Below are 27,070 nucleotides of genomic sequence, written 5' to 3' on the forward strand. Positions count from 1 at the left end.
CTTCCATTGCTTTCCGCCAATGGTCAGACTGCAAAGCCTCCTTCACGGAGGTAGGCTCTCTATCCTGTATAACACGGGACATCAAACAGTAGTTAGAGCAAATAAGCTCCATAGAATGTGCTTGGTGTCTCCGCAAACTCCGCAATCCATTCTGTGGTTGCCACTCCTTAGGGACCCCAATTAATCCTTGAATCTTGAAGCGTGTCATGGGCCCAACAAGGAGGAGGCCGGATCTAGCCTCATTGCTCGCCATTTGTTGAAGTTTTTGATAGGTTCACCGATGGTGGAGGAGCAATCGGTGAATCCGGTGGCTAGGAACTAAGCTCCTCATTTGAAGAAGAGTCCTCAAGAGTCAGGCTCCAAAGGAACTGTTGCTAGGGCCAAGCTATCATCGGGATCTCCAAGAATAGGATGGTCCTCATCCTCCTTTGGGGTTGGAATCTCCATGAACCGAATGTCATGCCTCGTGTAGACATCCTACTTAACAGGATCATACAATCGGTAGCCGTGAGACTGGGAGCTATAGCCCACAAACACGTCTTTTGGAAGCTGCTTCAAATTTGTCACGCTGTGTCTTCAAGATGCGGACATAGGCATCACCCCAAAAACCTTGAAATAAGAAACATATAGCTTTGATCCAAAGTACATGTCATAAGGAGTCACACCAACAACAACGGAAGTAGGGGAATGATTAAGGATATGAACCACAGTAGCCACAACCTCAGCCCATAGAGAGAGAGGTCTCGATCACAGTGCGATTTTTCCGCTTCAAGATGCCATTCTCCTGAGGAGTGTTTCTATTGGCAAACTCCTGGTGAATACTGTCACGAGGACGTGAAAATTTGATGCTTTTCTTATGCTTAATTGACATTTGATTAAATAATTAATCAAATGTGCAATTAAAAGATGCACATGTGTTGTACATGTGAGGTGCAAGCTACTTTTTCACAGTTGAAGGCCAAAGGACCCTGTGAAAAAGATGGCCCATGGGTGTCAAAGGCAAAAGTTGTAACAAGCTACACTTGTTAGATTCTAGGTGAATTTTGGTGTTAGTTTGCCCCTAGGATCATTAATTGGCCATTAAGTGTCAGTGGTGACACTAGGGACTAGGCATTAATTAATGGATTAATGCTTGTCCAAGGGTCAATTAATGCATGGGACCACTTTGGATGCAAATGGCCTAGCCAATTAATTTTTGGACTGGCAAGGTCAAATTTTTGGGCATGGATTAAGGGTTGAATTAATTTTCAAAATTAATTAATTCTGAAAATTAATTAAATGATTGGAAATTGCTGAAAATGGATTAAGAAAGCTGCCACTTGGCAAAACTTTCCCATGCAAGTGGGGGAAAGGCTAAATAGGGCTGAAGGAAGAGGGAAATCTCGTTTTTTCATTTTGGAGCTGTTGGGAAGAGGTGTTGGACTGTTGCTGCCAGCTTTTGGGGCCATTTCCTAGCCATTGGAGACCATTTTGGTGATGGAGATTACATATTCTTGACCTTGGGAAGCTGGCAATTGCTGCTGATGCACTTTCTCTTGAAGATCACAGTCTTTGATACTCCTATTCTTGTTGGTGCATCTGTTTGGGGCTGGTACAGCAGGGCAGCAGCCGATTTTGATCAGTTCTTCGCGACAAATCTCTGAATTTTCTCTCTCTACAGCATTCTCTCATCTCCTTCAGCCTATGCTCAGCCATTCTCAGCAATTCTTAGCCATTCGGAGGAGATATCAGCCATTTTTGGTGGGCTGATCTGTAATTTCTGCAGTAAACCTTAATTTACAGCAAAACCCTAACTTACAGCAGAAATTAGGGTTTAGCAGCCACCTTGGGATCCGTGCCAGAGATTGAAGGCTCAAGGGACTGAAATCAGCAGCTGATAATTGAAGATTATCAAGGGATTTCAGGAGCCAGCCCATCCTGAATTGATTTGGGCAGCATTTGGCCAGCCAAGGGTCAAATTGGAGAAGAAGTCCTGGGTGAATCAAGGGGCAAATGACCCAAAAGGTTTGCTGGTCATTTATGATAGCAAGAGCAATCGGTTAGCAGGAGGAGATTGAAGAATCTCGAGTTGTATTCCTTCCAGTTGAATGAAAGCTAAAGAAATACCGCAAGGGGCACCATTTTGGGGCCAACAGGGTGTTTGCTGTCCAAGAATGTTATGGTAAAGTGTGTATTTCATTTTATGTGCATTTATTTATTGCTGTAATTAACTCTTAAATTAGGTTATCACCACCCATTCCAAGAAGGAAGGCTGGTTTCAAGGTTCCATTGTTGGGATACATCAAATCTCTCGATTTGGTGGGCCCGAGGCACCTGATTGCAAGCACAAAGCTTTGTGCTAGTGCTAATCTTTGTGTTGAGCTGAGAAATTACAGCAAGATGCCTTCATACAGTGGGATGCAATCAAGCAGTAATGATGCCTCTCATGATGCACATTCACATGGGGAAGAAGGAAATGCAATGCTTGATCTTGGACAAGGCATGAATCAAGGACAACATGCTGAAAATGTGGCTGAAGGCCAAGATGTTGGACCCTCAATGCAGAAAGAGGATAATGATCAGCAAGGGGAAATTGAATTTGATGATGCATTCAAGAGGATAATGAGCTAGTTGGGCAAGAAATGCTCATGATGTAAATGCTAATCCTATGGTTTTTGGACAGCAAGGTTTGCATGAGAATCTAGGGCAGCCAGCTTAGTTTGGTGGTAGCACAATTTTTCATGCTATTGTGGGTGAGCAACCGAATGTGGGAATGTATGGCACACCTCCCCATAACTTTCAGTAACCAATGCATGGTTTGCATAACCCAATGTACTTGGGTATGGCTCATGAAATGCAGAATCTGATGTATGGCGGCATCGGTAGGATGCCTGGTGTGCAAAATCACGCATATGGCCAAGCATCGGTATCTCATTGTGCTTTTGGGGCTCAAGGAATAAGTGCTGGTCATACTACACTAGCGGATACACTATGCCTTCATGTGAGCTTGTTGAGGCCTTTTTATGCTGATGTGCCTAAGGATGTATCTACTGAAATTCAGTCCAATGTAGAGGAGCTGAATGAGATATTGGTATCCGAGCAGATTTTGGCACATGAAGAGAAAAGGTCAAAGGTAAAGCTTCCATAAGCTGTTGGGTGAAGTTTCACAACTGTTCACCAATGGATGCTAAATGGATGGAAGAGGATGACTTGGTAGACCATCCTCAGTTGTTGCAGCTTTATCTTGATGTCTTTCAGTTAGAGCCGACTTTGGATCAGGCTCTTTCAGGTTCAGCAGGGCAAGGGTCCAGAGTACCACGTGATACTTAAGGGGGAGGTAGCACTTTCACTCCTGGAGGAATGGACTGCTCTCGTGTATAGTGGATCTCAGATGTATTCAGTATGCATCCAAGGTACTATGCTGACAGTATGTCTGCCATGAGGTCACTATTCAGTGTACTAGTCACTGTGGTATGTATGCAGATGGGTATTGTTTTCACTGCAGCTTTGAAACTGTACATTTGCATTAGGTTATGATCATGAGAGACTGATTACCGAGTGCTAGTTTTCAGTGTATGATCATTAGTTTTAGTGGTATTCAGTTGGTTCTATGGACAGCTGCATGTGAACTGAATGCCATTGACAATTCAGACATTTTGGCTCGGTTTATGCTTTACTATGGTTGTGTAGTCAGCACTGTTGAGAAACAAGAGTTTGGGATGCATCCGATCAATTTCTAGCAATAGTTCTGAACTATTATTGAGCTTTATGCTATGTTTATGCTGGCTGGAAATTTTCAGCAAATGGTGGGCATATGAGATAGTTAGCTAGTAGTGGCCAATGTTGTGTTGACTATGATGCCTTGTGGAAATTCCAGTGCAGTATTGTTTACTTTGACACATTACAGTGCAATCAAGGACGATTGCAAGGATTTCAAGGGGGTGGTCTGTCACAAGGACGTGAAAATTTGATGCTTTGCTTATGCTTAATTGACATTTAATTAAAGGATTAATCAAATGTGCAATTAAAAGATGCACATGCATTGCACATGTGAGGTGCAAGGTACTTTTTCACAGTTGAAGGCCGAAGGATCTTGTGAAAAAGATGGCCCATGGTGGTCAAAGGCAAAAGTTGTAACAAGTTACACTTGTTAGATTTTAGGTGAATTTTGGTGTTAGTTTGCCCCTAGGACCACTAATTGGCTATTAAGTGTCAGTGGTGACACTAGGAACTAGGCATTAATTAATGGATTAATGGGATCACTTTGGGTTGCAAATGGCATAGCCAATTAATTTTTGGATGGGCAAGGTCAAATTTTTGGGCATGGATTAAGGACTGAATTAATTTTTAAAATTAATTAATTCTGAAAATTAATTAAATGACTGGAAATTGTTGAAAATGGATTAAGAAAGCTGCCACTTGGCAAATCTTTCCCATGCAAGTGGGGGAAAGGCTAAATAGGGCTGAAGGGAGAGAGAAATCTCGTTTTTTCATTTTGGAGTTGTTGGGAAGAGGTGTTGGACTGTTGCTGCCAGCTTTTGGGGTCATTTCCTAGCCAGTGGAGACCATTTTGGTGATGGAGATTGCATATTCTTGACCTTGGGAAGCTGGCAATTACTGCTGATGCACTTTCTCTTGAAGTTCACAGTCTCTGATGCTCCTATTGTTGTTGGTGCATCCATTTGGGGCTGGTACAGCAGGGCAGCAGAGCTGATTTTGATCAGTTCTTCGTGACAAATCTCTACAGTATTCTCTCATCTCCTTCAGCCTATGCTCAGCCATTCTCAACAATTCTTAGCCATTCGGAGGAGATATCAACCATTTTTGGTGGGCTGATCTGTAATTTCTGCAGTAACTCCTAATTTACAGCAGAATATAGGGTTTTGCAGCCACCTTGGGATCCGTGCCAGAGATTGAAGGCTCAAGAGACTGAAATCAGCAGCTGATAATTGAAGATTATCAAGGGATTTCAGGAGCCAGCCCATCCCGAAGTGATTTGGAGCAGCATTTGGCTAGCCAAGGGTCAAATTGGAGAAGAAGTCCTAGGTGAATCAAGGGGCAAATGACCCAAAAGGCTTGCTGGTCATTTACGACAGCAAGAGCAATTGGTTAGTAGGAGGAGATTGAAGAATCTTGAGTTGTATTCCTTCCAATTGAATGAAAGCTAAAGAAATACCGCAAGGGGCGCCAATTTTGGTGTGTTTCATTTTATGTGCATTTATTTATTGCAGTAATTAACTCTTAAATCAGGTTATCACCACCCATTCCAAGAGGGAAGGCTGGTTTCAACCACGATCTGCACAAAAACGAGCAAACTCATTAGAAACAAACTCTCTGCCCTTATCCAATCGTTAGGTCTTCAGCTTCCGCCTCGATCGATTCTCCTCAAAGAGCAACCAATCCTTAAACTTGGAGCAAGCCTCCAACTTTAGCTTCAAGAAATAGGCCCATGTCATCCTGCTGTAGTCATCCACAATTAGCATGAAATACAAGTTCGCTCTAAGGGACTCCATCCTTATCGGTCCACAAAGATAAGTAGAAACAAGCTCCAAGGGTGGTGAAGTTTTCCTTGAAGCCTTGCTGGGAACAACATTATGAGTTTGCTTTCCATGGATGCAGGATACACTAGGTTGCTGACTCGCCATAATATCCGGCAAACCTCGAACAAACTGGCCCTTAGACGCCTTCCGAAGTTAATCATAATTGAGGTGGCCAAACGGAGCATGCCAAAGCTTGGACTGAGTTTGAGAGGTAAGAAGAAGAGAAGTCAAGACCGAAGAATACCGCAACTTGTAGGTTCCACTCTCCTCATAACGTGAAGAAAGAACCTGTCTCGATCCTCGATCAAGAATTTGAAAAGATTCCACATCGAATTTGACCAAAAGATCGAGGACACAAATCTTGTGCACCGAGAGAAGATGATACCCCAAAGTCGGCATATAAAGTACCTCGGATGCATGGGCACCACCATGTCCATCTGGAATAAGATGCATGTTGCCTCCTCCCTGAATAGGAATAGACGAACTGCCATTGATGAGAATTTGGCCATGAGAAGGCCGCAAATGAGCAACACCTGCTAAAGAAATGTCTACACTATTATTTGGGGATTCAGTTCATCCAAAATTAGCATGGTATCATCATGTTACATTCACTATATGTGGATAAGCTATTACATAGGTTTAATATGTAAGATTGCAACCTATGTACACTCCTATGGAGCCAGGCTTAAAGTTTTTTGTGCATGATGGTGAAGAAGGGCATGATGTTGCAATTTATAGCCAGGCTGTTGGCTGCTTCATTTATCTTTGCAACACACATTTTGAAATCTAGTATGCAGTATCTTAGGCGAATAGAGATATGCATAGCTCAAGGACAATACAATGGCAAGCTGTTAAGCGGGTCTTCAAATACTTGCAAGGTACTTAGTCACATGCATTATTATTTCCTGAGGGGGAGACTTGCATTCCATAGATTAAGGTTCATCTTGTAGATGTCCATATGGGTGCCATATGAGTCTCAAATGATGTGTGTTGATCTACTTGTGAGGGCTATGAGCTTGCACACCTCTTTGTATTCCAATCAAAATAGATTCCTGTATATCCTCGTCCCTAAATGTAACATCTCTACTTGTAAAGATGAGTCATATGCCTAGGAGGAATTTGTTTTGGAGGAGAGGAATTCATCCCACACAAAAAGTAGCATTGCTAACTTGTTCCATTACTCAAAGTCTATTGCTTGGGGAGCATGGGCACATGTCACAAGCTCCTTGTTAGCCTCTCATGCAAATGTGAAGCAAGCAAACTTGTATATAATAATTAAAATATATCATGCTTGGGGGGGAAGAGGGGCTTTCCCAATGTGATTTCAAGGTTCTTTGAGCCATGGAAAGATCCACTTGATAATCATTTTAGGCTAGGGAATCCACTATATATAAAATAACATGATGCTCTAGGAAGATGCCATGAGAAAGTTTGCCAACCTCACAGAGGCTAGCAAGTTGCTCATATCTTACATGCCAAGAGAAGTGTCTCAATATAAACAAGTACTACATTCATTCGTGCACATAAAAGAGTGATGCGCTCTAATGATTGATCTCGACTTGAAGTGCACGTGTCCTTTTTGCTAAAGAAGCCAGATTATTGTCCACATGAGTGTGAGGGATAGACTTGATGGACGGCTACAAATTGTGAGTGTTAAGGAGGGCCTTGGCCTTGACCTTCAAGGGAATGATTGTCGCCAACCAACTTGTGGAGTTCTAGGAGTTTGGATAAGATAGGTACTTGAATGGCTGGTGCATGTAGAGAGAGATGCGACACTTTGCAATGTCATGGTAGGATATGTGAGAGTGCGCAGCGAAAGAACACGAACACAGAGGAGAGGAGAGAGGAAGCAGAGAATGAAGGAAGAAAGTCTGCACTGACTGAGATGAATGCTGAATACACTGGAATGGATAGAACAGTCCCTGCACGCAGCCCGGAGCGTCAGTGAGGGAACCAGGACAGACTGTAAGCAGAGGCAGCACCAATGCCGGAGACGGAGACGGAGGGAGCAGTGCTGTACCTGCAGAGCATGAATACTGGACTGACTGGGGGGGCTGCTATAAATAGCCCCCAGCCAGCAAACTGGCCGACCAGCTAAACTGGCCGACCTGGCCAGATCTGGCCGACTATGGCCAGATCTGGTCCGACTGACCAGAACTGGTCCGATTGCCCAAAATAATGGGCAGTCAGCCCAGAAACAGCCCAAATTGGGCTGTAAAATGCCCAAGGCTGCATACTAACAAAAGCAGCCTAAAAAACACATTGACAGAGCTCCTCTGTCTCCTGTCAGACTCTGACAGGAGCTCACAACCAGGAGATGACAGACTGAGACTGAATAAGAGCAGGCTAACACCCCCTCTCAACTCCTGGGAGAGTCTGAAGACCCAAGAACCGCATGTGATGAAGCAGAGAAGCCTGAGGCAACGGCTTCGTAAAGAGATCAGCTGCATTGGCCGCCGTAGGACAATAGACCACCACCAGCTCTGAATCCACGATCCGCTCTCGAACATAGTGATACTGAACCTCAATGTGCTTCGTACGAGCATGAAACACCGGGTTCTTAGCCAGAGCAAGAGCACTCTGGTTATCCACGCGCAGCTCCGTAGGTCTGGTCTGGGAAAAGCCAATCTCCGCGAGTAAGCGACGGAGCCAAACTGCCTCCATAGCGGTCGAACATAGGGCCCGATACTCAGCCTCTGTAGAAGAAAGTGCCACAGTAGGCTGCTTCTTGCTGCTCCAAGAGACAGCACCAGATCCAAGGGTGAAAGCATAACCTGTAGTGGATCGTCGCGAATCCACATCACCTGCCCAATCAGAATCACTCCATCCAGAAAGGGTAATCCCATCTCCATACATGATCCCAAAGGATTGAGTCCCCTGCAAATAGCGAAGAACCCGCAAGGCCGCCTGCCAGTGAGCCTGGGTAGGAGTCTGCATAAAGGAAGACAATAAAGCCACCACAAAGGAGATATCCGGCCGAGTGTGAAGCAGCCAGATAAGAGAGCCGACAAGGCACCTGTAACGGGTGGGATCGGTAAGAGGAACTCCAGCTGTCAAAAGCTTGGACTCAGGGTCCATAGGGCATGAGATAGGCCGACAATCAACCATATCAAACTCCGAAAGAAGCTCGGAGATATACCTGTGCTGCGAGATAAAAATGCCCTGTGCCATCTGATAGATCTCCAGACCTAGAAAGAAGTGAAGGATCCCTAGATCCGTCATGTCAAACTCCTGCTGTAGAATGGACCGTGTATGCTCCACCTGTTGAGTGTCGCTCCCTGTAATGATAAGATCATCCACATACAAGATGAGGAACACCGAAAGAGAATCCATAACCCGTAAGTAGAGGTTGGGATCATAAGCGGAGCGCGCAAAGCCACTCTGTAGAAAGAAGCGGTCAATCCGCTGGTACCAAGCACGAGGAGCCTGCTTTAGGCCATAAAGAGCCTTCCGCAGCCTGTAGACATGATCCTCCTTCCCCTGCACAAGAAAACCAGGAGGTTGTGAAACATAAATCTCCTCCTCAAGAACGCCATTCAGAAAAGCAGACTTGACGTCCATCTGATAGACAGGCCAACGGTGATGAGCAGCAAGAGCCAAAAGCACTCGGATGGTGGACATCCTAGCTGTAGGAGCAAAAGTCTCAAAGTAATCCAACCCTGCACGCTGGGCAAAACCCTTGGCAACAAGCCTAGCTTTGTGCTTGTCCAAGGAGCCATCTGCAAGATATTTGGTCTCAAAGACCCATTTCACACCAATCACCTTCCGTTTCGCGGGACGCGGTACAAGCTCCCACGTATGGTTTCGCTCGATGGAGTCGAGCTCGGCCTGCATAGCCTGTCTCCAAATATCTTGTGCAAGAGCCTCCTCCATAGTGGAAGGCTCGGAATCCTGAAGAATCTGTGACATAAGAGCATAGTTCACACATAGTGAACTGTCCCGCTGGGCCTGTAAACGGGCTAATCGATGAGGACCTATAGAAGAAGCAGGAAAGTGAGTAACACCTGAATCCTGCATGAGCCGGCGATACCATAAAGGAATCTTGAGAGACTCCTTCTGTGAGGGAGACCGGGGGGTCGCCGGAACCTGTAAAGCACCCAAATTGGAGAGGGACTCCCCCTCACCGAGTGAAGGTAAATCCTCCGCATCTGAAGAAGGCGGTATATCCTGTGAAGATCCCGAAGTGGCAGTAGAAGAGCTCGTAGAAGACGAAGGCACATCCACCAAAGGGGAAAGGGAAGCCGAAGGAGGAGGAATATGGGGGGTGCTAAGGGTGATCCTGGAAGGAAGTGAAGGGAGAGAAGGTGGGGGGGGGGGGGGGTCCGTCGAAGATGAAGAAACATCTGAAATAGAACCATCAATCGGATCCTCAGAGGCCGAAGCCTCATCAAAGATCACATCCCTGCTCACCTCAACCTGCCGAGTCGTCGGGTCGTAGAGCCGATATCCCTTCGTGGTCGTACTATAACCAACGAAGATAAACTTTCTCGACTTAGAGTCGAACTTCGTCTTCCTCTTCTTCTTGTCCACATGGACAAAAGCATCGCATCCAAAGATGCGAAAATGGGACACGGAAGGCTTCTTTCCAAAGAAAGCCTCATATGGAGTCATGTCCTGTAACGCCGAAGTCGGAGAGCGGTTGCGTATATGCACCGCTGTAGCCACCGCCTCACCCCAAAGGAAATGAGGAAGACTCCTATGCTCCAGCATAGATCGGGCCATCTCAATCATGGTCCGATTCGCACGCTCCACCACACCATTCTCTGATGGTGTGTTCGGATGGGAATACTCCACCCGAATACCATGATCCCTGCAAAACTGAGAGAAAAGGTGAGAAGTGAACTCTCCACCGTGATCAGCTCGAACACCACGGACCTTGGAAGTTGTTTGGGTCTCCACAAACACCTGCCACTCACAGAAACGGGAGTACGCCTCGCTCTTGTACTCCAAGAAATAAGGCCACACATAACGACTAAAGTCGTCCACAATCAGCATCAAATACTTGGCCTTCCCAAGGGAGGCTGTGCCCATAGGTCCGCAAAGGTCGGTATGAACCAACTCAAGCGGAGAAGTAGCCCTCCTAGAAGCAACCTGCGGGTGAGGCTGCCGGTGCTGCTTGCCCCTCAAGCAGCTAGGGCACAAAGTGTGAAGAGGAGGGAAATCAGGAAGTCCCTCCACCATCTTCCTCTTAGAAGCCCGGCGAAGAGAATCAAGGTTCAAATGACCATACCGAGCATGCCAGAGCAGCCCAAGCTCATGGGAAGCCCGGGCAGCCAAGGCTGTGAGCGTATAAAGCCCACCCTCCTGTGTACCTGTCCAAAGAGCATCACCTGTAGAAGCATCCTCCACTGTGACTGCATCCTGAGTAAAAATGACTCGGGTACCTAACTGAGTAAGACCATGCACAGATAATAGGTTAAAACCCAAATCAGGCACATAGAGAACTTTGGCGGAGGAAGACCGCCTGTCAGAAAACATAGGTAAAGTCCCCACTCCATGAACAGGAACTGTAGAATTGTCACCAATGGTGACTGTACCCCCTCTGGAACGAAGATCCTGAAGCCAATCCTGACGGAAGGTCATATGTGAAGATGCTCCACTGTCGACGAGCCAAGGCTTCTCCTGTGTGGTAGAAGCTAGGGCAGTGTCTTCCTCAACAAAGAGATGCACAAACGCAGATTCTGTTGTGGCTGGGGCCGCCTTCGAGTCCTTCTCCTTAGGCTTCAAATGGGGATACTTCTGCCAACACTTCTCCTCGGGATGAGTGCCCTTCCCACAATGGGGACACTTGGGCTTCTTCTCCTTCGCATCCTTCTTATCTTCCTCCTTCTTGTCCTTGGACTTCTCCTTCTTTTGTTTCTTCTTCTTGCCACCACCTGTGGCAGCCATAAATGCCTTGGTGGAGCCACTGGCTCCCACCTCTTTGAGTCGCTCGTCATGCTCCAAGACAAGCGGGGAAAGCTCCTCCCATAGGAGAGTCTCACGGGTTCTCGTAGTGATGAGGCTGGTGTAGAAGACATCATAACGGGGTGATGGCAGCTGAGTCAACAGAATCATCGCCATATCCTCAGACGATATCAGACGACCAAGAGAGGCTAGCTCGCCTCGCATATCCTCCATCTTCGTGATGTGCTCCTTCATGGAAGAAGAACCATCAAGACTGAGCATCCGCAACTTCTTCTCCAGGGAAATCTTGTGGGCAAATGTCTTGTGCTGATACAAAGATGCAAGCTTTGTCCATACTTCCGCCGCGGTCTTTAACCTGTGAACATGCACAAGAACAGAATCATGGAGACTCATAAAAAGAAAGGAACGGGCTCGAGAGTTGAGCCTATCCCATAAGGCTGCACGGTCCATAGAGGTGCCATCGGACGAATCCACGGGGGGTCGGTCGATGGGCGAAGAAACAAGCTCCCATAGATCAAAGGTATCAAGGATGCAAGCCACCTTGCATGACCATAGGGAGTAGTTGGAACCATCCAACTTATCTTCCTTCGGAAAGGAAGGGAGAATCGGCACGTGGATAGAGGGAATCAAGGAAGGCATCCGCACAGTTGATGCAGTCTTCACTGAAGAAACCTTCGCAGTAGATGGAACCCTCTGAGATGCATGGACTGAAGAAGGACGAGTGCGAGGAGGGTCTTCCCGATGTCGAACTTCACGATAGTCCCGCCTCCGCTCAGAGGAATGATGAGAAAGAAGCTCATCCTCTGAGTCTTCAAAGCCTGAAAACTGGTAAGACATCTTCCACTCTGCAAAATACCAAAGAAAGTTGTGCCGCTGACGAAATAGGACCAGCAATGTGGTCACCAACCACCAAGACGCAGGCAGAGAGTGCCTACAAACACCTGGATCTGCAAAACGCAAATAGATCTGATGTCGAACACCAGAATCGAGACCACCAGCACCGGGAATAAGCCCAGACAGAGGTCGCCTGCAGGATAGGAGCAGCCGGGGTAGAAGCGACCTGCAAAACAGCAAAACGCAAGCTGTAGGAGGGTCGCCCTACAGCAGAAGAGGTCGCCTGGCAGCAAACGCAGGGTTGCTGCGTCACTGGATGACGTGGCAGCCCCTGTGTACAGCAAACGCAGGCTGTACAGCCTCCTGATGCAGTCGCCTGGCTGGGATGGACCTGTTGGCAGCTGCCTGAAGCAATCGCCTGGCTCTTGTGGAACTGTGGGCAGCAGCAGTAAGGTATTTCTCTCGTCCTCCGTGCTCTCAATCAGGCTCTGATACCATGTGAGAGTGCGCAGCGAAAGAACACAAACACAGAGGAGAGGAGAGAGGAAGCAGAGAATGAAGGAAGAAAGTCTGCACTGACTGAGATGAATGCTGAATACACTGGAATGGACAGAACAGTCCCTGCACGCAGCCCGGAGCGTCAGTGAGGGAACCAGGACAGACTGGAAGCAGAGGCAGCACCAATGCCGGAGACGGAGACGGAGGGAGCAGTGCTGTACCTGCAGAGCATGAATACTGGACTGACTGGGGGGGCTGCTATAAATAGCCCCCAGCCAGCAAACTGGCCGACCAGCTAAACTGGCCGACCTGGCCAGATCTGGCCGACTATGGCCAGATCTGGTCCGACTGACCAGAACTGGTCCGACTGCCCAAAATAATGGGCAGTCAGCCCAGAAACAGCCCAAATTGGGCTGTAAAATGCCCAAGGCTGCATACTAACAAAAGCAGCCTAAAAAACACACTGACAGAGCTCCTCTGTCTCCTGTCAGACTCTGACAGGAGCTCACAACCAGGAGATGACAGACTGAGACTGAATAAGAGCAGGCTAACAGGATATTGGGAACTGAGGTAGAAGCAGCTTTATTGAAACATTCAAAGCCAAAGTAGATGAATACCTTCAAGCTTTTATTGCATAGATGTTTCCTCATCAAACTGTAAATGTCATTGCACCCTCCACCAGAGCTAAAAACAGCATCTTGGAATTTGGAAAGTGATCTGCGGGTCATGAGAGCTGAAAACACAGTTCTAGGTACCTCAATCATGCCATGAAAGGGTTTTTCTTACGTGGCCAACCTACAATGGCTGACCTACACATCATAGTGCTTCTCCACCTCAGGTACATAGGTCTTGGACCTTGGACCTTCTTCTGACCTTGCCTATAAATGGACATCCCTACCCCCATGTGGGCAGGTTTGTAACATTGTGCATGAGTTGTATCACTTAGGTCACCTTGAGCTTACAACATTCATCCCCTTTGTAATGAAGCATTATTAGTCCCACATTATAGATTGTGATTATTTGGTGTACTATGTGATATCCTTAGCTACATTTGAACTTTGATGCAAGGACTCACTTTTTAGTAAGTTTAGGCCTTGGTATATTTTCTAATAAAACATATATTTGGTGTGCCATATGACAATTAACAGCTACGTCTGATGCAAGAACTCTCTTCAATAAGTTTAGGTATGGTTATTTTTCCTACTACCATTAATTCATACACCAATTTATACCATTCTTTTTGCTTTTTGTAAGTCAGATTGGGCATGCATTCCCTGCCTTTCTTGCCTGATTCTCAAATTCAGGCTTCAGCAGCAAATGGCCTCAACTTTAGGGGTTTTCATTGTCTAGTTTGTTTCCATCATATTGCATACATTTTTAGGCAGTAAAAATTTGCAATTATGGTCGCATTTACAGTTTGCCATAATCTAATTTAGCTGTATAGAAGGCGACCAGACAATTTTCCTATTGTTAGGCCATCTTCAATGTATGACATAAGTAACTCCTTATCTAAGAAGTTATTTTTCCACAAACGGCTTGTAGATGATTTTAGAAGCTGTTGAAAAGTTCAAACAGAATCCCCAGGGTCTTTTTGAACCAAGTTTAAGACAAAGGCACATGATTCCTGTTTAGAGTTGGTCAAAGAAAGCTGAATCAGTAAGTGGAGCATACGTTATTGTCAACTAATTACAAGTCTGAAAGCACATGAGACTTAACATATGGTGAACTTTATGTGCAATTGTGTCGGTGATTTTTGTCATGAGATAGTTGTCTTTCCGGTTACATTGTTCATACCAGGGTTGAAGACATGCTGAATTTAGCTGGTGGATGCCTGCATACAGGTGGGCTTTCCTTAGTGCATTCACATGACGGTCTTTTAGGCAGTGGTGGGCCAATTCATCATGGAGGTTTAGTACCAGTTCATACTCGTCAACCTGATCGGCATCATACGTCTGGCCGGAGTGGACGAACTGGTGAATCTTACCATGGACAAGGAGGGAAGGTATATATACCCTTTTGCACTAGTGAGGAAATTTAATTGTACTGTATAGCAGGCATTACAGCTTTTTTGCCTTACAGGTTTCATCTGTCTCCCACCGGGAGAAGAATGACTCCATTAACGATGAAACATTTGGTTCAGAAGAATGGTCCAATGAAGGGAGGTCTGAACAAGAACGCCAACGGAGAGGTGAGATGCCTTATGGAAATTCTTAAAGTCCTTAGATGACTTTTTAAGAGGCAGTGATTTTGGAGGTGGATTTCTCTGACTCTTTGTTTGGTTCTGTTTTCACCTACTTAGAATCGTTTGAACAAATGCGGAAAGAACATCAAAAGCAGAAGTTTGTAGATTCTCGATCTAAGAGCTTTCAGGAGAGGAAGCAAGATGACAGTTGGATTTGGGATGATGGGTCGATGAATGAAAATCTGCTGTCTTCTTCACCAAGCACCCCTCAATCCTCCTCTTCAAGGGAAGAGTTTTCGAAAGTACAAAGTAGACATGGGGGTGCTACCATCAATCCTCCAACAACACCACGTCCTCTTGTTCCTCCTGGGTTTTCTAAAATTGCTTTTCAAAGATCAGGCTCCCGAAAAGAGAATGATCAAGGAAGCAAGGTGAGCTAAGCATTATTTGGATCATAGTCTGCTGTTTTTTGTCATCTTTTGATCAATTAGACTAATATCGTTGCTTCAGCATGAGCAGTGCAATTTACTGTTATATTGTCACTATGCTTTAACTATGAGCATCAAAGCAAATATTTTTTGGAACCAATTTACTTGATGCATGGTAAGTTGAAAGTCCAGAGATGCACAAGGCCTTCAGAAGCTTGAGAAGAATAGGAGGGAGGGAGGGAGGGAGGGAGAGAGGGAGGGAGGGAGAGAGAGAGGTCATACTGAAAATGTATTGAATACAGCAACATAGGAAAACTGCTTGAGCCTTGTGACTTGGGAGAAGCCCTGCTAAACTGTGATTTGTCTCATAAACTTTCTTGTAGTGTTTAGAATAGCTAGTTCTTATGACTGAATCAGGAAAAAATATGTTACCACCAAGTTGGACTTGAGAACATGTCTTGCCAGGACAGGATGGTTTGAAATATTACTGATGAAATTTGTGACCTAGGTAAGCTATGGTTGGTATGAAGGACTGGCTTGTCTTGTAATTGAGGCAGAGCTGTTAGTGCCAACAACTAAGGATTGTCTAAACATGTGTCACGATCCTTCCCAAAACTTTTACTCACCAAGGTATTTCAAGCCAGGCAATGTCAGAAGTGCCCAAAAAGGGTTGAGACAGATTTTTCATTGTCCTGGGAAGGTGGCTGGTGCATTTCAAAGCTTGAATAGAAATTTTACAACTTTCAAAACGTATCCAAATGTGATCTTAGGGAATGTTCAATGCACTTTAGCATCATTTGGATCTAATGTCAAGCTTGCTGAAGATTTTTTGTGGCCAGCCAATCAAGCAAGAGTGAAATTAGTTGCCCTTTAGGGCTTCGTAGCACATATACAAAATTGCAGAGCATTATCCTTTTGGTTCACTAAGAGGACCTGGACACCAACAAGACTCTAGTGAGAGAAAATACAAGCATGTTAGTCATAGAAAATATTAGACGAAAATACTAATGAGACAAAAGAGTGAAATAGATAGTCTGTCATAACAATGTGTGGTGATACAACTGCTGTAGACCTATGGTCTATGATTGTGAAATGTATGCGAATATAGGTAGGTCATAAAGTGGCATGACACACTAAATATTTCTCTCTCAAAAATGGGAAAAACATGGTGTTACCACTGATTGACAGAGGATGGAAAATTTTTGCAGAAAACCGTGTGGCTACCTATATTAGTGAGAATGAAACATGCTAATATACATGTCCACAGCAGAGCTGGAGCAGAAAGTGAGAGAGCTCGCAACATAGCTAGGGTGTAGTACATATGTACAAAGCTCTCAAAGGCAGTCTAGGTAAATATGGCAGATGATTAAGATTGCATCACACATCTCAACCTTGTAAAGCTGTTGATACCCTTGGTTGATGGAGCAGCAATAGAAAGCCCCCAAGTAATTCAATCAAGGCTTGGATTTGCATGGCAAACATAGTTGCTTGGAGTTTTGGAAACGGCGAAACAGAAATGCGTTGTGGAGTTGTGAAATGGAGTTTTGGCCCAAGACTGAAACCACGAAACAGGGAAATGGATATTTCGTCTATTTTTAGGAATATTTTAATATTAAATATATATAAATGGGTAATACCATTTATATGCCAAACATCTACACAAAACCACTTAAATTGCTAACAATATAGAGTATACATGTAACTTTAGAAGAGATTTGACAAGTATACATGATTCTACTAGAGATTTAAGACAGTAAGACTACATAATCATAATCCATGAGTTTAGAAAACTTTCAAGATCAAGATTTAGAAGTTAGAATCTAATATTAAAGATTGCAGTATGCCATGGCCCATGAATGATGATGATGTATGTCAAGATTGAAGACTCAATAGTGAATAGTCATAGACATATATTATGTCATAAGGATTCAAAAAATTAGTACTCAGTAAATATTGAGTGAAAAATAAATACAACTATGTTATTGTAGGATGTGCATTTGTCATGGAGTATCATCCTCATTTGCTACATTGACCATAAGGTATTGCCACCTCCAATGCTCTAAACTAGTTAACACATCATCAGGCACATCAAGGCAATTATCAATAGTCTTACCACTAACACAAGCAAGATGATCCTTCACTTGTGTAATGCTCACCGTGCGTATGACATGGCAGTAGTTGCATTCCCATTATGTCGAGCCACCACTAGATCCATAGTTGCTAATGATATGCGTGTGGCTCCAAAATATATCCTTCACGATGGTTGTTTCTTGTTGGAAATAGAGCAAACCAGCAGCAAAGTTGGGGAAAACCAGCTCGAACTAGTGTGGACAGCAAAGGACAAAGAGAGGAGAGGGATTGCTAGTTGGAAACACTAAAAAACAGATCCAAATTGGAGGGAAATTCTCTGTAAATAGTGTAGATAGGAAAGGAAAAGGATTGGGCAGCTGAGGGATGAGGAATGTAGGGGTTCAAGGTTGTAGACAATAGTAGATGTGAAAGGGGAGAAGCAAATAGCAAGTAGTAGGGAGAGTGATCGGCTGAGAAAGAGGGTGGAGAGCAAACGAAATAGGGCAAAATCTACATGCAACAAGGCAAAATAAACAGTTTGCTGTCTTGAAATTGGTGAATTACCTTGCGTGTTTCAGGACCAAAATGTTAGGGGCCGAAACGTTTTCGTTTCGTGAAACTATGATGGCAAAGTATCTTGTGTGAGGAGTTGACACTATGATTGACAACAAAAGTGTTGAAATATCAGAGTGGAAGCATGAGAGTGTGCACAAGAGGGAGAGAGAGAGCTCAAGTACAAGAAGAAGATCTTGCTTAGTGACTTGTTCACAAGTACAACTAATACACTCTCCTCAACTGTGAGAGTGACCTTTAGGCAGTTTATATAGCCTCTAGAGAAGTTAGGGTTAGTGTTTCCCTCTGCTTCCCCTGTCCTTGAGTTCATTTACACCCAGCTATCCTTATCCACCGTTGTATACATAGGGTTCATATGCGTATCTTTCAACACCCCTCCTCAATGCCAGAGTGGCATTGGACTACAAGGCATGTTTAAGACCTCCCCTTAACAAAATGGGATGCCTTTATAAATTAGGCTACAAGAGTGCTTATAAGTAGAGGATTTAGAAAAGTCTATCTTCAGATGTTTTGGAGATAAAGTTGGCCTTCAATTCGTTGGGCACTTCAAGAGTGGTAGGACATTTACTGGTAATATGCCCTGTCTTCTTACACTTGTCACACTTCATTTTGTTGGGATATTTTTTCCAACAATCACTGACAAGATGTTCCTTCTTATTGCAAAAGAAGCATTTGGTGGAGACAATATGCACCAAGACTTGCTCATGGGTTGTTGAAGTAGATTCTTGGCTCCTCTTCTCCTCATCTAAGTAGGACTGGATGGTGCTTTTGAAAGTTGGATTAGGGATATTGGTTAGGGTAGTTACAAGGGTTGAAAAGACTTTCTTTAATTACATCTTTTAGAAGGATGGCAATGGCATCTTCATCATGAATTGGTGCTTGAACAAAGGCCAATTGTGCCATGAGCCTCTTCATATGTGAAATAAACTTACCTAGGTCTTCTCCTTGTTTACACTCCAAGCTAAAAAATTCGATCTTTAGAAAAATCTTGAAGTTTTTCCTTGTAGCACCATAGAGCTTTTCAAGCTCATCCCATTTCTCCTTGACAGTGGAGAGTTGGTCAATATGATGAATTGGGGACTCATCCAGATGAAGCATGATGATGGCTTGAGCTCGTTCATCATATTCTACATCAAGTGGATTTGATGGATCAATAACCTTGGTCTCTTTTATGAAGGGCTAGTAGCCTCGTTCCATCATTTTATATTTCACCAAGACTTGCCAGGGATGGAAATCTATTCCATTAAACGTGTGGATTTGAGGCCTAATATCTGCATAAGCCAATAGAAAGGTCTTACCGATTGCCCTAGGCAATGACAGTGTCTAGTCCTTTACAAATGGCCAAGTACGAACCAACTGATAGAAATGATAGCCTTACAACTGAGTAAACTTTAAAACTGTAAGGATGAAAAAGGTTGGAAATCATACATATGTTGTATCTCAAGGTAAGATTTTGGCGGTCCTTTTCTTCGGACAACCCTTGATTTAGGTTTTACTGTCTTTCTGGGCTTTAATGAGATGAACTTTGATTTGGATCTCTAGCTCCTCTCCACCTTGTGGTTTAGTAGATGAATATTTGGTTATGCAAGGTCGATCAATAACTTTGACACTTGGTGAAGAGTTCGAGGAGATTTTAATCGCATCCATTTCGTGTTTCATCATAAGGCAGTAGCAACTAATGTCACTAAATGCCTTTTCAGTGCTAAGAAGCACTCATCTCAAGATTAAGACCACTTGAGATGTTTAGGTATTTACCTTGTCAAGCGTAGTGAAATACTTGACTGAGGACCAGTGTTGAGAGTCGACTTCTTGGTGAGCTTGTGATGTCCCCCAAGTGTTGGAGCTGCTGATAGATCAGGAACACACTTTAGAGCATATGCTTCAATGATTAAAATCACTGTTAATGATTCCTAGATTGAAAAAAGTGAAAATAGGAAAGCTTGAAGCTTCTTGGTTATGGCTGCTAGATACCAACAGTTAGGGTTTTGGTCACAGCAGACAGTAGGAGAGGAATTAGTTCAAACCCTCTTAGAGGGATATGGCCCGCTAGGGGGGCTAACAAAGCCCCATGGTAGCTGCCAACATTGCGCCTTCGTCAGGACTCAGCATGCACAGTAGCTCGAGATGCGTTGCCTGCAAATATGCGCCAGTTTCAGGGAAAAACGCGATACTGCCCTCCTCGTTGCCCAATGTCAACGAGTGATGTACCGTTCTGGAGCGCCTTGAGCTAAGGATGAAGTCTCTAGAAGAAATCAAGAGCTAATACTGCCTCCTTTGGCACACCGGCTCCTTCAAGGTTAGGGGGTCAAGCTGGCTATGGTGGAGAAGGAGGTAAATGAGAAGGCAAAAGATCTTCTTGTGCACTTAGATTAGGATATAGCTGAAGGAAGCTTGTTGGATCAGAGTTGGCTTTGATACCATGTTTGGAAGCAGGAGAGTGTGCACGAGAGGGAGAGAGAGAGAGCTCAAGTACAAGAAGAAGATCTTGCTTAGTGAGTTGTTCACAAGTACAAATAGTACACTCTCCTTAACTGTGAGAGTGACCTTTAGGCAGTTTATATAGCCTTTAGAGAAGTTAGGGTTAGGGTTTTCCCCTGCTCCCCTTGTCCTCCAGTTCATTTACACCCAACAACCTTTATCCACCCTTGTATACATAGGGTTCACATGCCTATCTTTCAACAAAGAGGGGATAAGAAAGTATGACACGATTAACAAATGTATGCTTAGAAGAATGAAATGAAATGAAAATTCATGAAGACACAAGTGAGATAGAATGAATGGATGCTCAAGGAGTTGAGGGAGCCAAATGTAGTTGGACTAGAAGCATAACCTCGAAGCAAAGGCAGGAGATGAAACCCGCCTTTCTTCTTGGAAAGGGTGGTGGAGACCTGATTAAGCACTTAATTATATCAATGAATAATTTCACAAAACTGGAAATACAAACTTTACCATAAAATTTTGGATATTGGACACCCTATTGGCCCCAGAAGTGACACCCCTTGGGTATTTCTTTATATTATATTGCAAGTGGATGGAGTACAACCGAGATTCTTCGATCCCCTCCGTTAATCCAAGTGCCCCTTGCTATCATGAATGACCAACAAGCCTTTTGGTTAGTTTGCAGCTTGATTTTCACCTAGGACTTCTCTCAAGTTGACCCTTGGTTTGTCAAATGCTGCCCCAAATCAAGTGCGGTGGGCTGGCTCCTGAAATCAGTGGCAATCCTTGAAATTCCAGCTGTTGATTTAAGTTTTCAATACCTCTAATTGTTGGCATAGGTCCCAAGGTGGTTGCTAAAGCCTAATTTCTATTGTAAATTAGAGTTTACAGTAGAAATGCTCCTTTTGTCCACCAAATTTGGCTGAGATTTGCTCCAAACGGCTGAGAATGGCTGAGCATAGGCTGGAGAAGATGAGAATATGTTGTAGAGAGAGAGATTGCATAGAACCCTTCAAATTGGCTGTTGTCCTGTCAAAATTGCCGAGGAAAATGTCACCTATTGCCTGAGGACCAAAAGCTGTTGTCGCCAGCCATTAAATCTCTTGCTAGCTCTTGTAGGGATCATAAATGCTGTTGCCTGCTTTTGAAAAGGCATTTGCTGCAATCACCAACCTCTGGAAATAGTGGGAAAATTGATCAGTAACTGCTACTCTCTCTCTCTCATCTTGTATTCCTAGAATGAGCCTCCACCTGCCCCAAACAGCCTTCTCCCCTCTTGCATGGGTAGTTTTGCTAAGTGGCAGCCTTCTTAATCCATTTTCCAGCAATTTTCAGTCATATAACTAATTTTCAGAATTAATTAATTCTGAAAATTAATTCAGTCCTTTTGACCCTATCCACAATTAGATGTACCCATCCATACATTAATTGGATAGGCTATTTGCAACCCCAAGTGGTCCCAGACCTTAATTGACCCATGGACATGCATTAATTAATTAATTAATGTCCAGTCCCTAGTGTCACCATTGATACTTATGAGACAATTAATTGTCTTAGGACCAAATTGGCACCAACATTCACCTAGAACCTAGGTGACATAATAGGTTACAACTTTTGCCTTTGACACCCATTGTTTCCTTAGGATCCTTGGCTTGTTACCATGAAATACTAGCTTGCACATTACATGTGCATCTCAACACTGCAATTTGATTATTGAATTAATCAAATGTCAATGTAGCATAAGCAAAGCATCCAGAAATTGCACGTCCCCATGATAGGAGACCATAGAGGCCTCTCTAACTTAGGGTTGAGGGCTGCAAGGTGCTATCAAAGAAGTGTAAATTGGGGTTTTCTAGAAGCAAGAGAGGAAGGATACTTCTTGTCGGCTTGGTCATGCAATGATATGATACACGAGGGTTCATAGTCAAACTCATAAAGGGGTGGTAATTTGGGCATAGAGATGACTTGTTGCATGAAATTAAAGTACTTGAGAGGTGGCTTGTTAAGGAATAAAGTGACTTGATTGTCATCTGTGACCTTGATGGGCCTAGTGAACAAATGCTGCTGTAATTGGAAGTGAGATTCATGTATTAGTCTTTGCATCAAAACTAGCACACAGAGGTGTGTACCCTCTAATGTTCTAGTGGGATGGGCTCTAGCACATGAGCACTTTTTACCTTCTTCCTAGGAAGGGTTTTTTCCCAATGTGATTAGCCCTCTTAAGCGGTGGTACTTTACTTTAGGGTTTTCTTTTGTTTTTTCTTTTTATTCTCATTAAAATGAATTGAATGTTCTAGTACATGCGCGCGCACATGCATGCACACGCGCACACGCGTATGTGCACATGTTCGTATACACACACAACTGTATGAGAGCTTTGTATCAACCCAACAGTGGTATTAGCTCACCGATGAAATATCCACCATTGTACATATGACAATGACAATTAGAGAGGACCATGGATATCTAAGCAGTGGGTGATCAAGCCACCACCAAGGTGCCTTGAAAGGACATTGATGGTGATGTTGATCATACCAATCCTTGATAGAGAGTAGAAATAGGTGAATCTCGATACTTGTCACGAACTATCTCCACATAAAGCACATCATGACCATGGATTCCTTGCCTTTATCTACATTGCCAAAGTATCCGGTCTTGTGGGAATAAACTAGAAGCAAAGACAGGCCTTTATCTCACCTTCCATCAAGAACTTGAAAGGCAAATTAGCTTCAAGATTTAATTTGCCAGACTTCACTAGTGCATGTAGAAATCCACGCTTAGGGTCTACCACACCTACATATGGGTGAGGCTATTATACTCCACCCACTCACACTTCCTCTTTAACATTGGGGAGTCATGAAGGACGATGATACCACTAGGGCTAGAAGAATGATTTGGGGGCCACTATGGCCTTCAATGTATGATGCAAACGTTGGCATAAAAATAACACAAACAATCTTCTAGAATTTTCTCAAGAATCTTTAAGGAGCTTTTGGAAACTTCAAGACAAAACCAAGTCCTCAAGTTTGCATTCACAACATCACCCTCCCTTCTAGTACCGAGTTCCACAAGGGGTGGTGTTACTTCTTTGCATGGGCTTTGCCTTCAATGGATGTTGCTAATAAAACTTACATCCTTTGGCGGGTGCTGGTTGGAGGTTGGAGATTGGTGCCAAAGTTCGTTGTCTTGCATGACATCTTGTCCAATATACAAGATACTATAGCCAATATACAAGATACTATAGTCTGCATTGTGAGATCCTTGAACCCACAATTGTCTCCACTTGGTATTCTTGATGATTTTCTATCTCAATTAGTGGTGGTTGTCTTAAGGTTCTCCTTGGAATATCTGATGTATGACATGGCTCCAAGATTAACACATGGAATATCGGATAGATTTTCACAAATTGGGAGAGATATAGATGGTAAGCAATAAGATTTACTTGGTTGATAATTTGGAATGGACCAAATCTTTGATAATACAACTTGCGTTATGGAAAAGAGGAATGTAGATTGTGATACAAAAGCCAAACTTGGTTTCCTATGTTGTATATTGGATATTGCATTCGAGGTCGATCTACATGTGCCTTGTACTTCTCTTGAGCTTCTTTAATTTGAACCTAGAATTTCTTGTGGATAGTAGATATGCAGTGAGCTACATTTGTGGCGGGCTATATTCTTCACCTGGTGATTTGCATGGTCATCCATCCTTAGGTATTGGCCATAGTTAGTTAAGAATGGGGTGTATCCAATGGAGGCATGGGAGGAATTATTCTAAGCAAACTCATTAAGAGGAAGTGGGTTCACCCTGTCGTCCTAATGATAGTTGATTGTGCATCAGAGATATTGCTCTAGCACTTGATTTATCCTTTGTGTTTGTCCATTGGTATGTGGGTGATTGGCAAAAGAGAGATTGACTAGTATTTCAAAGAGCTTGAAAATGCTTCTCCAAAATATGGGCACAACTTGTGGGTCTTGATGGCATGTAGTATCATTAGGCAATTCCTGGTGTTGGTATATGTGTTCCACGAAAAGTGTTGTTGTATCTCCTCCAATGATTGTTTTGGTAGTTGGAATGAAGTGTGCTATCATTGTGAACCTATCGATCATCACTACAATACTACAATAGCATCTGTTAGGTTAGGATTCAACAATGCGTACGCAACGCGCGTGCGCACGCACGCGCACGTGCACACACACACACACACACACACACACACACACACACACACACAGAGTGAACAAGTGAACAACAAGAGATAGGAGAGTCTCTCTAGAGAGAGCTTTGTAAACACATTTGACAAGTTGTCGAGGGGCATATGAAACCAGCCTTCCTTCTTGGAGAGGGTGGTAATTCCCTAATTAAGCACTTAATTACAGCAATCAACAAATAAACATAAATTGAAATGCACAATTTACCTTAATAATCTTGGACAATAGACATCCATTTGCCCCCAAAATTGGCACCCCTTTCGGTATTTCTTTAATTTTAATTGCTAATGGATTGAGTGGAGATTCCATAGTCTCCTTTGTTGATCCAAAAGCCCCGATTAGCCCCTTGCTGTACATACAATCAGCAAGCAATTTGGACCAATTGTCCCTTGATTTTCATCCAAGAATTGCACAAATGGGATCACCAACTGCTAACTGGCCAAATGTGGCTCCAATTCACAATGAATGGCCAAGCACCCAAGGTGGCTGCTAAACCCTAATTTCTGTAGAAATTTAGGGGTTTACAATAGAGATTTCTCTATTGTCTACCAAATTTGACTGAGATCTGCTCAAAATGGCTGTGAAATGTTGAGATTGTGAAGGAAACTGCTAGGATTTGCACTGAGGACACACAGAGTGTACGACCACGACAGAAACACACAGAGACAGACACAGACACAGAGGGCAAAACACAAACCCTAAATGCAAAACTCAAAAACTCAAACCCTAAACGCAAAACTCAAAAATCAAACACAGAAACTCAAACACAAATAGAAGAAGGGAGAGAGAGAACACAACTCTGAAGTGAATGAATGCTGTAAATGAATGTAAGAGTGTACAATGTGCTCAAGGGTAGAGCAGTGTCAGAGTGTGACGTCCACCGAAGACGGATCCCAAGTTTGTGACCACCAGTCAGAGTGTAGGAGTGCTGAATAGTGAATGGCAGCAGGCTGGTCACCAAAACGCAGTAGTGTACCATTGATCGGAGGCTGGAAATTGTGCACAGTTTGTCGTAAACAGCAAGTTGAAACAGTGTCTGAGAGTGCCAGGGCCTGCAATGCTGAAAATGCAGGCTGGTTGACCCTGGAGATGATGGTTAGCAGGCTAAGACAGTCTGGAGCAGTCGCCAGCAGCTGAGAGCTGTTGCCTACAGCAATGGACAAGCTGCCTAGTGGCCTACCAAGCCCTACAAAGGTGGATGGGATTACATGGATTTTTTTTTTTGAATAAGTGAAGTAAATTTGATGGGATGTGGCTGATTGAGTAAAAGCGACCCAGAAGATGGGAGTAGGGAGGGTACACCCAACACATCACAAAACAGTACAAGCTAACCCATCCACTCAGGGTGTCGATGACGAGAAAAAATAGATGATGAGGTATCTATGTGATGAAGAAGGATGGTGGTGTGGTAATAACAGCCGCCGGTGGAAACAACTTAGGATCCGTGCAAGTGGGGCTCTGCACAATGAGATGCAAAGTATGCTACATGCTGAAGAATGCTCATGCAACTTGTGCCACTTGGACAGTGTCCCTCGTGGAGAAATTGTTCACTTGCCCAAGCGTCCTAGTATAAGGATGATGTAATCATGCAATGCAAAGGGAAAGGTACAACAGGGGAAAGAAGCCGATGTCGAAGACAAAGAAATGAAGCCTGTAGAATATCAAGAAGGGTAGGAACCTCCTCTCAACCTGGATGTAGATGCCGAAGAAGGAAGAGGTGCGGAAGAAGGAAGAGGAGCCTGATGTCAGTCTTCATATGGTGCTGAGAAGCATAAGGAATGAAAGAAGATGAAGTGGATGATGTGGATGAAGCACCTCGTTAGAAGAGCAAGGTAGAAGTCACTGCCATAATAGCATCGAGAGAGATGTTGCACGATCCGCCTCGGGAGGGGAAAACGCCATGCTGGAAGAAGAGTAAGCACTCCTAGGATGATGAAACTATGAAAGGAACGGTGCGCATCCACACGTCTCTAGCCCAGGGAGGACCAAAGCAATCTGCAAGTTAGCCCTACACTGAAAGACAAAACCCTGCAAAAGAGATGAGAATTTGCAAACATAGAGGTTAGTGGTGAGATACTCCAATGCAAAATAGAACGGAAAGAAAATCTAACGCAAAATAAATGCAATGAACGTGTATGTGTGTGAGTAAATGCAGCGGAAGACAAAAAAATGGAAAAACTAAGGATAATGAATCCTATGGGCCCGACTCTAAGAGTGCAAAAAATGAATGCTAGATTGACCTAGGGTATCCGAAAGGACCTAGAGGCATGCGAGTCGAAGAAGATGGCTACCATCGTGTATGTCCAGTAGCAGGACTCTGCCAAGGGAACGCTTGACGAGGTGGAAAGGAAGGTGAGATGGATGCATGAAGTGCAACGAGATCGGAACCTGCAGACCAATCAGTTAGTC

General features: G+C 44.0%; 1 protein-coding gene across 2 annotated transcripts in view; it reads left to right on the top strand.

The window, feature by feature from the left end:
* The window catches only part of LOC148024884 (chorismate synthase), a 74,251-nt gene that overhangs the window by 14,368 nt on the left and 32,813 nt on the right, over positions 1 to 27,070 (top strand). For both annotated transcript variants that reach the window (XM_087694553.1, XM_087694554.1), the window contains exons 5-7: positions 14,600 to 14,760; positions 14,838 to 14,946; positions 15,058 to 15,371. In XM_087694553.1, the coding sequence (XP_087550679.1) occupies positions 14,600 to 14,760; positions 14,838 to 14,946; positions 15,058 to 15,371 (584 nt within the window). The remainder of the gene's footprint in view (positions 1 to 14,599; positions 14,761 to 14,837; positions 14,947 to 15,057; positions 15,372 to 27,070) is intronic.

This window comes from Lygodium microphyllum, chromosome 15 (assembly GCF_053477565.2).
Source record: "Lygodium microphyllum isolate KBCC chromosome 15, Lygodium_microphyllum_v1.1.10, whole genome shotgun sequence".
Classification (NCBI taxonomy): Eukaryota; Viridiplantae; Streptophyta; class Polypodiopsida; order Schizaeales; family Lygodiaceae; genus Lygodium; species Lygodium microphyllum.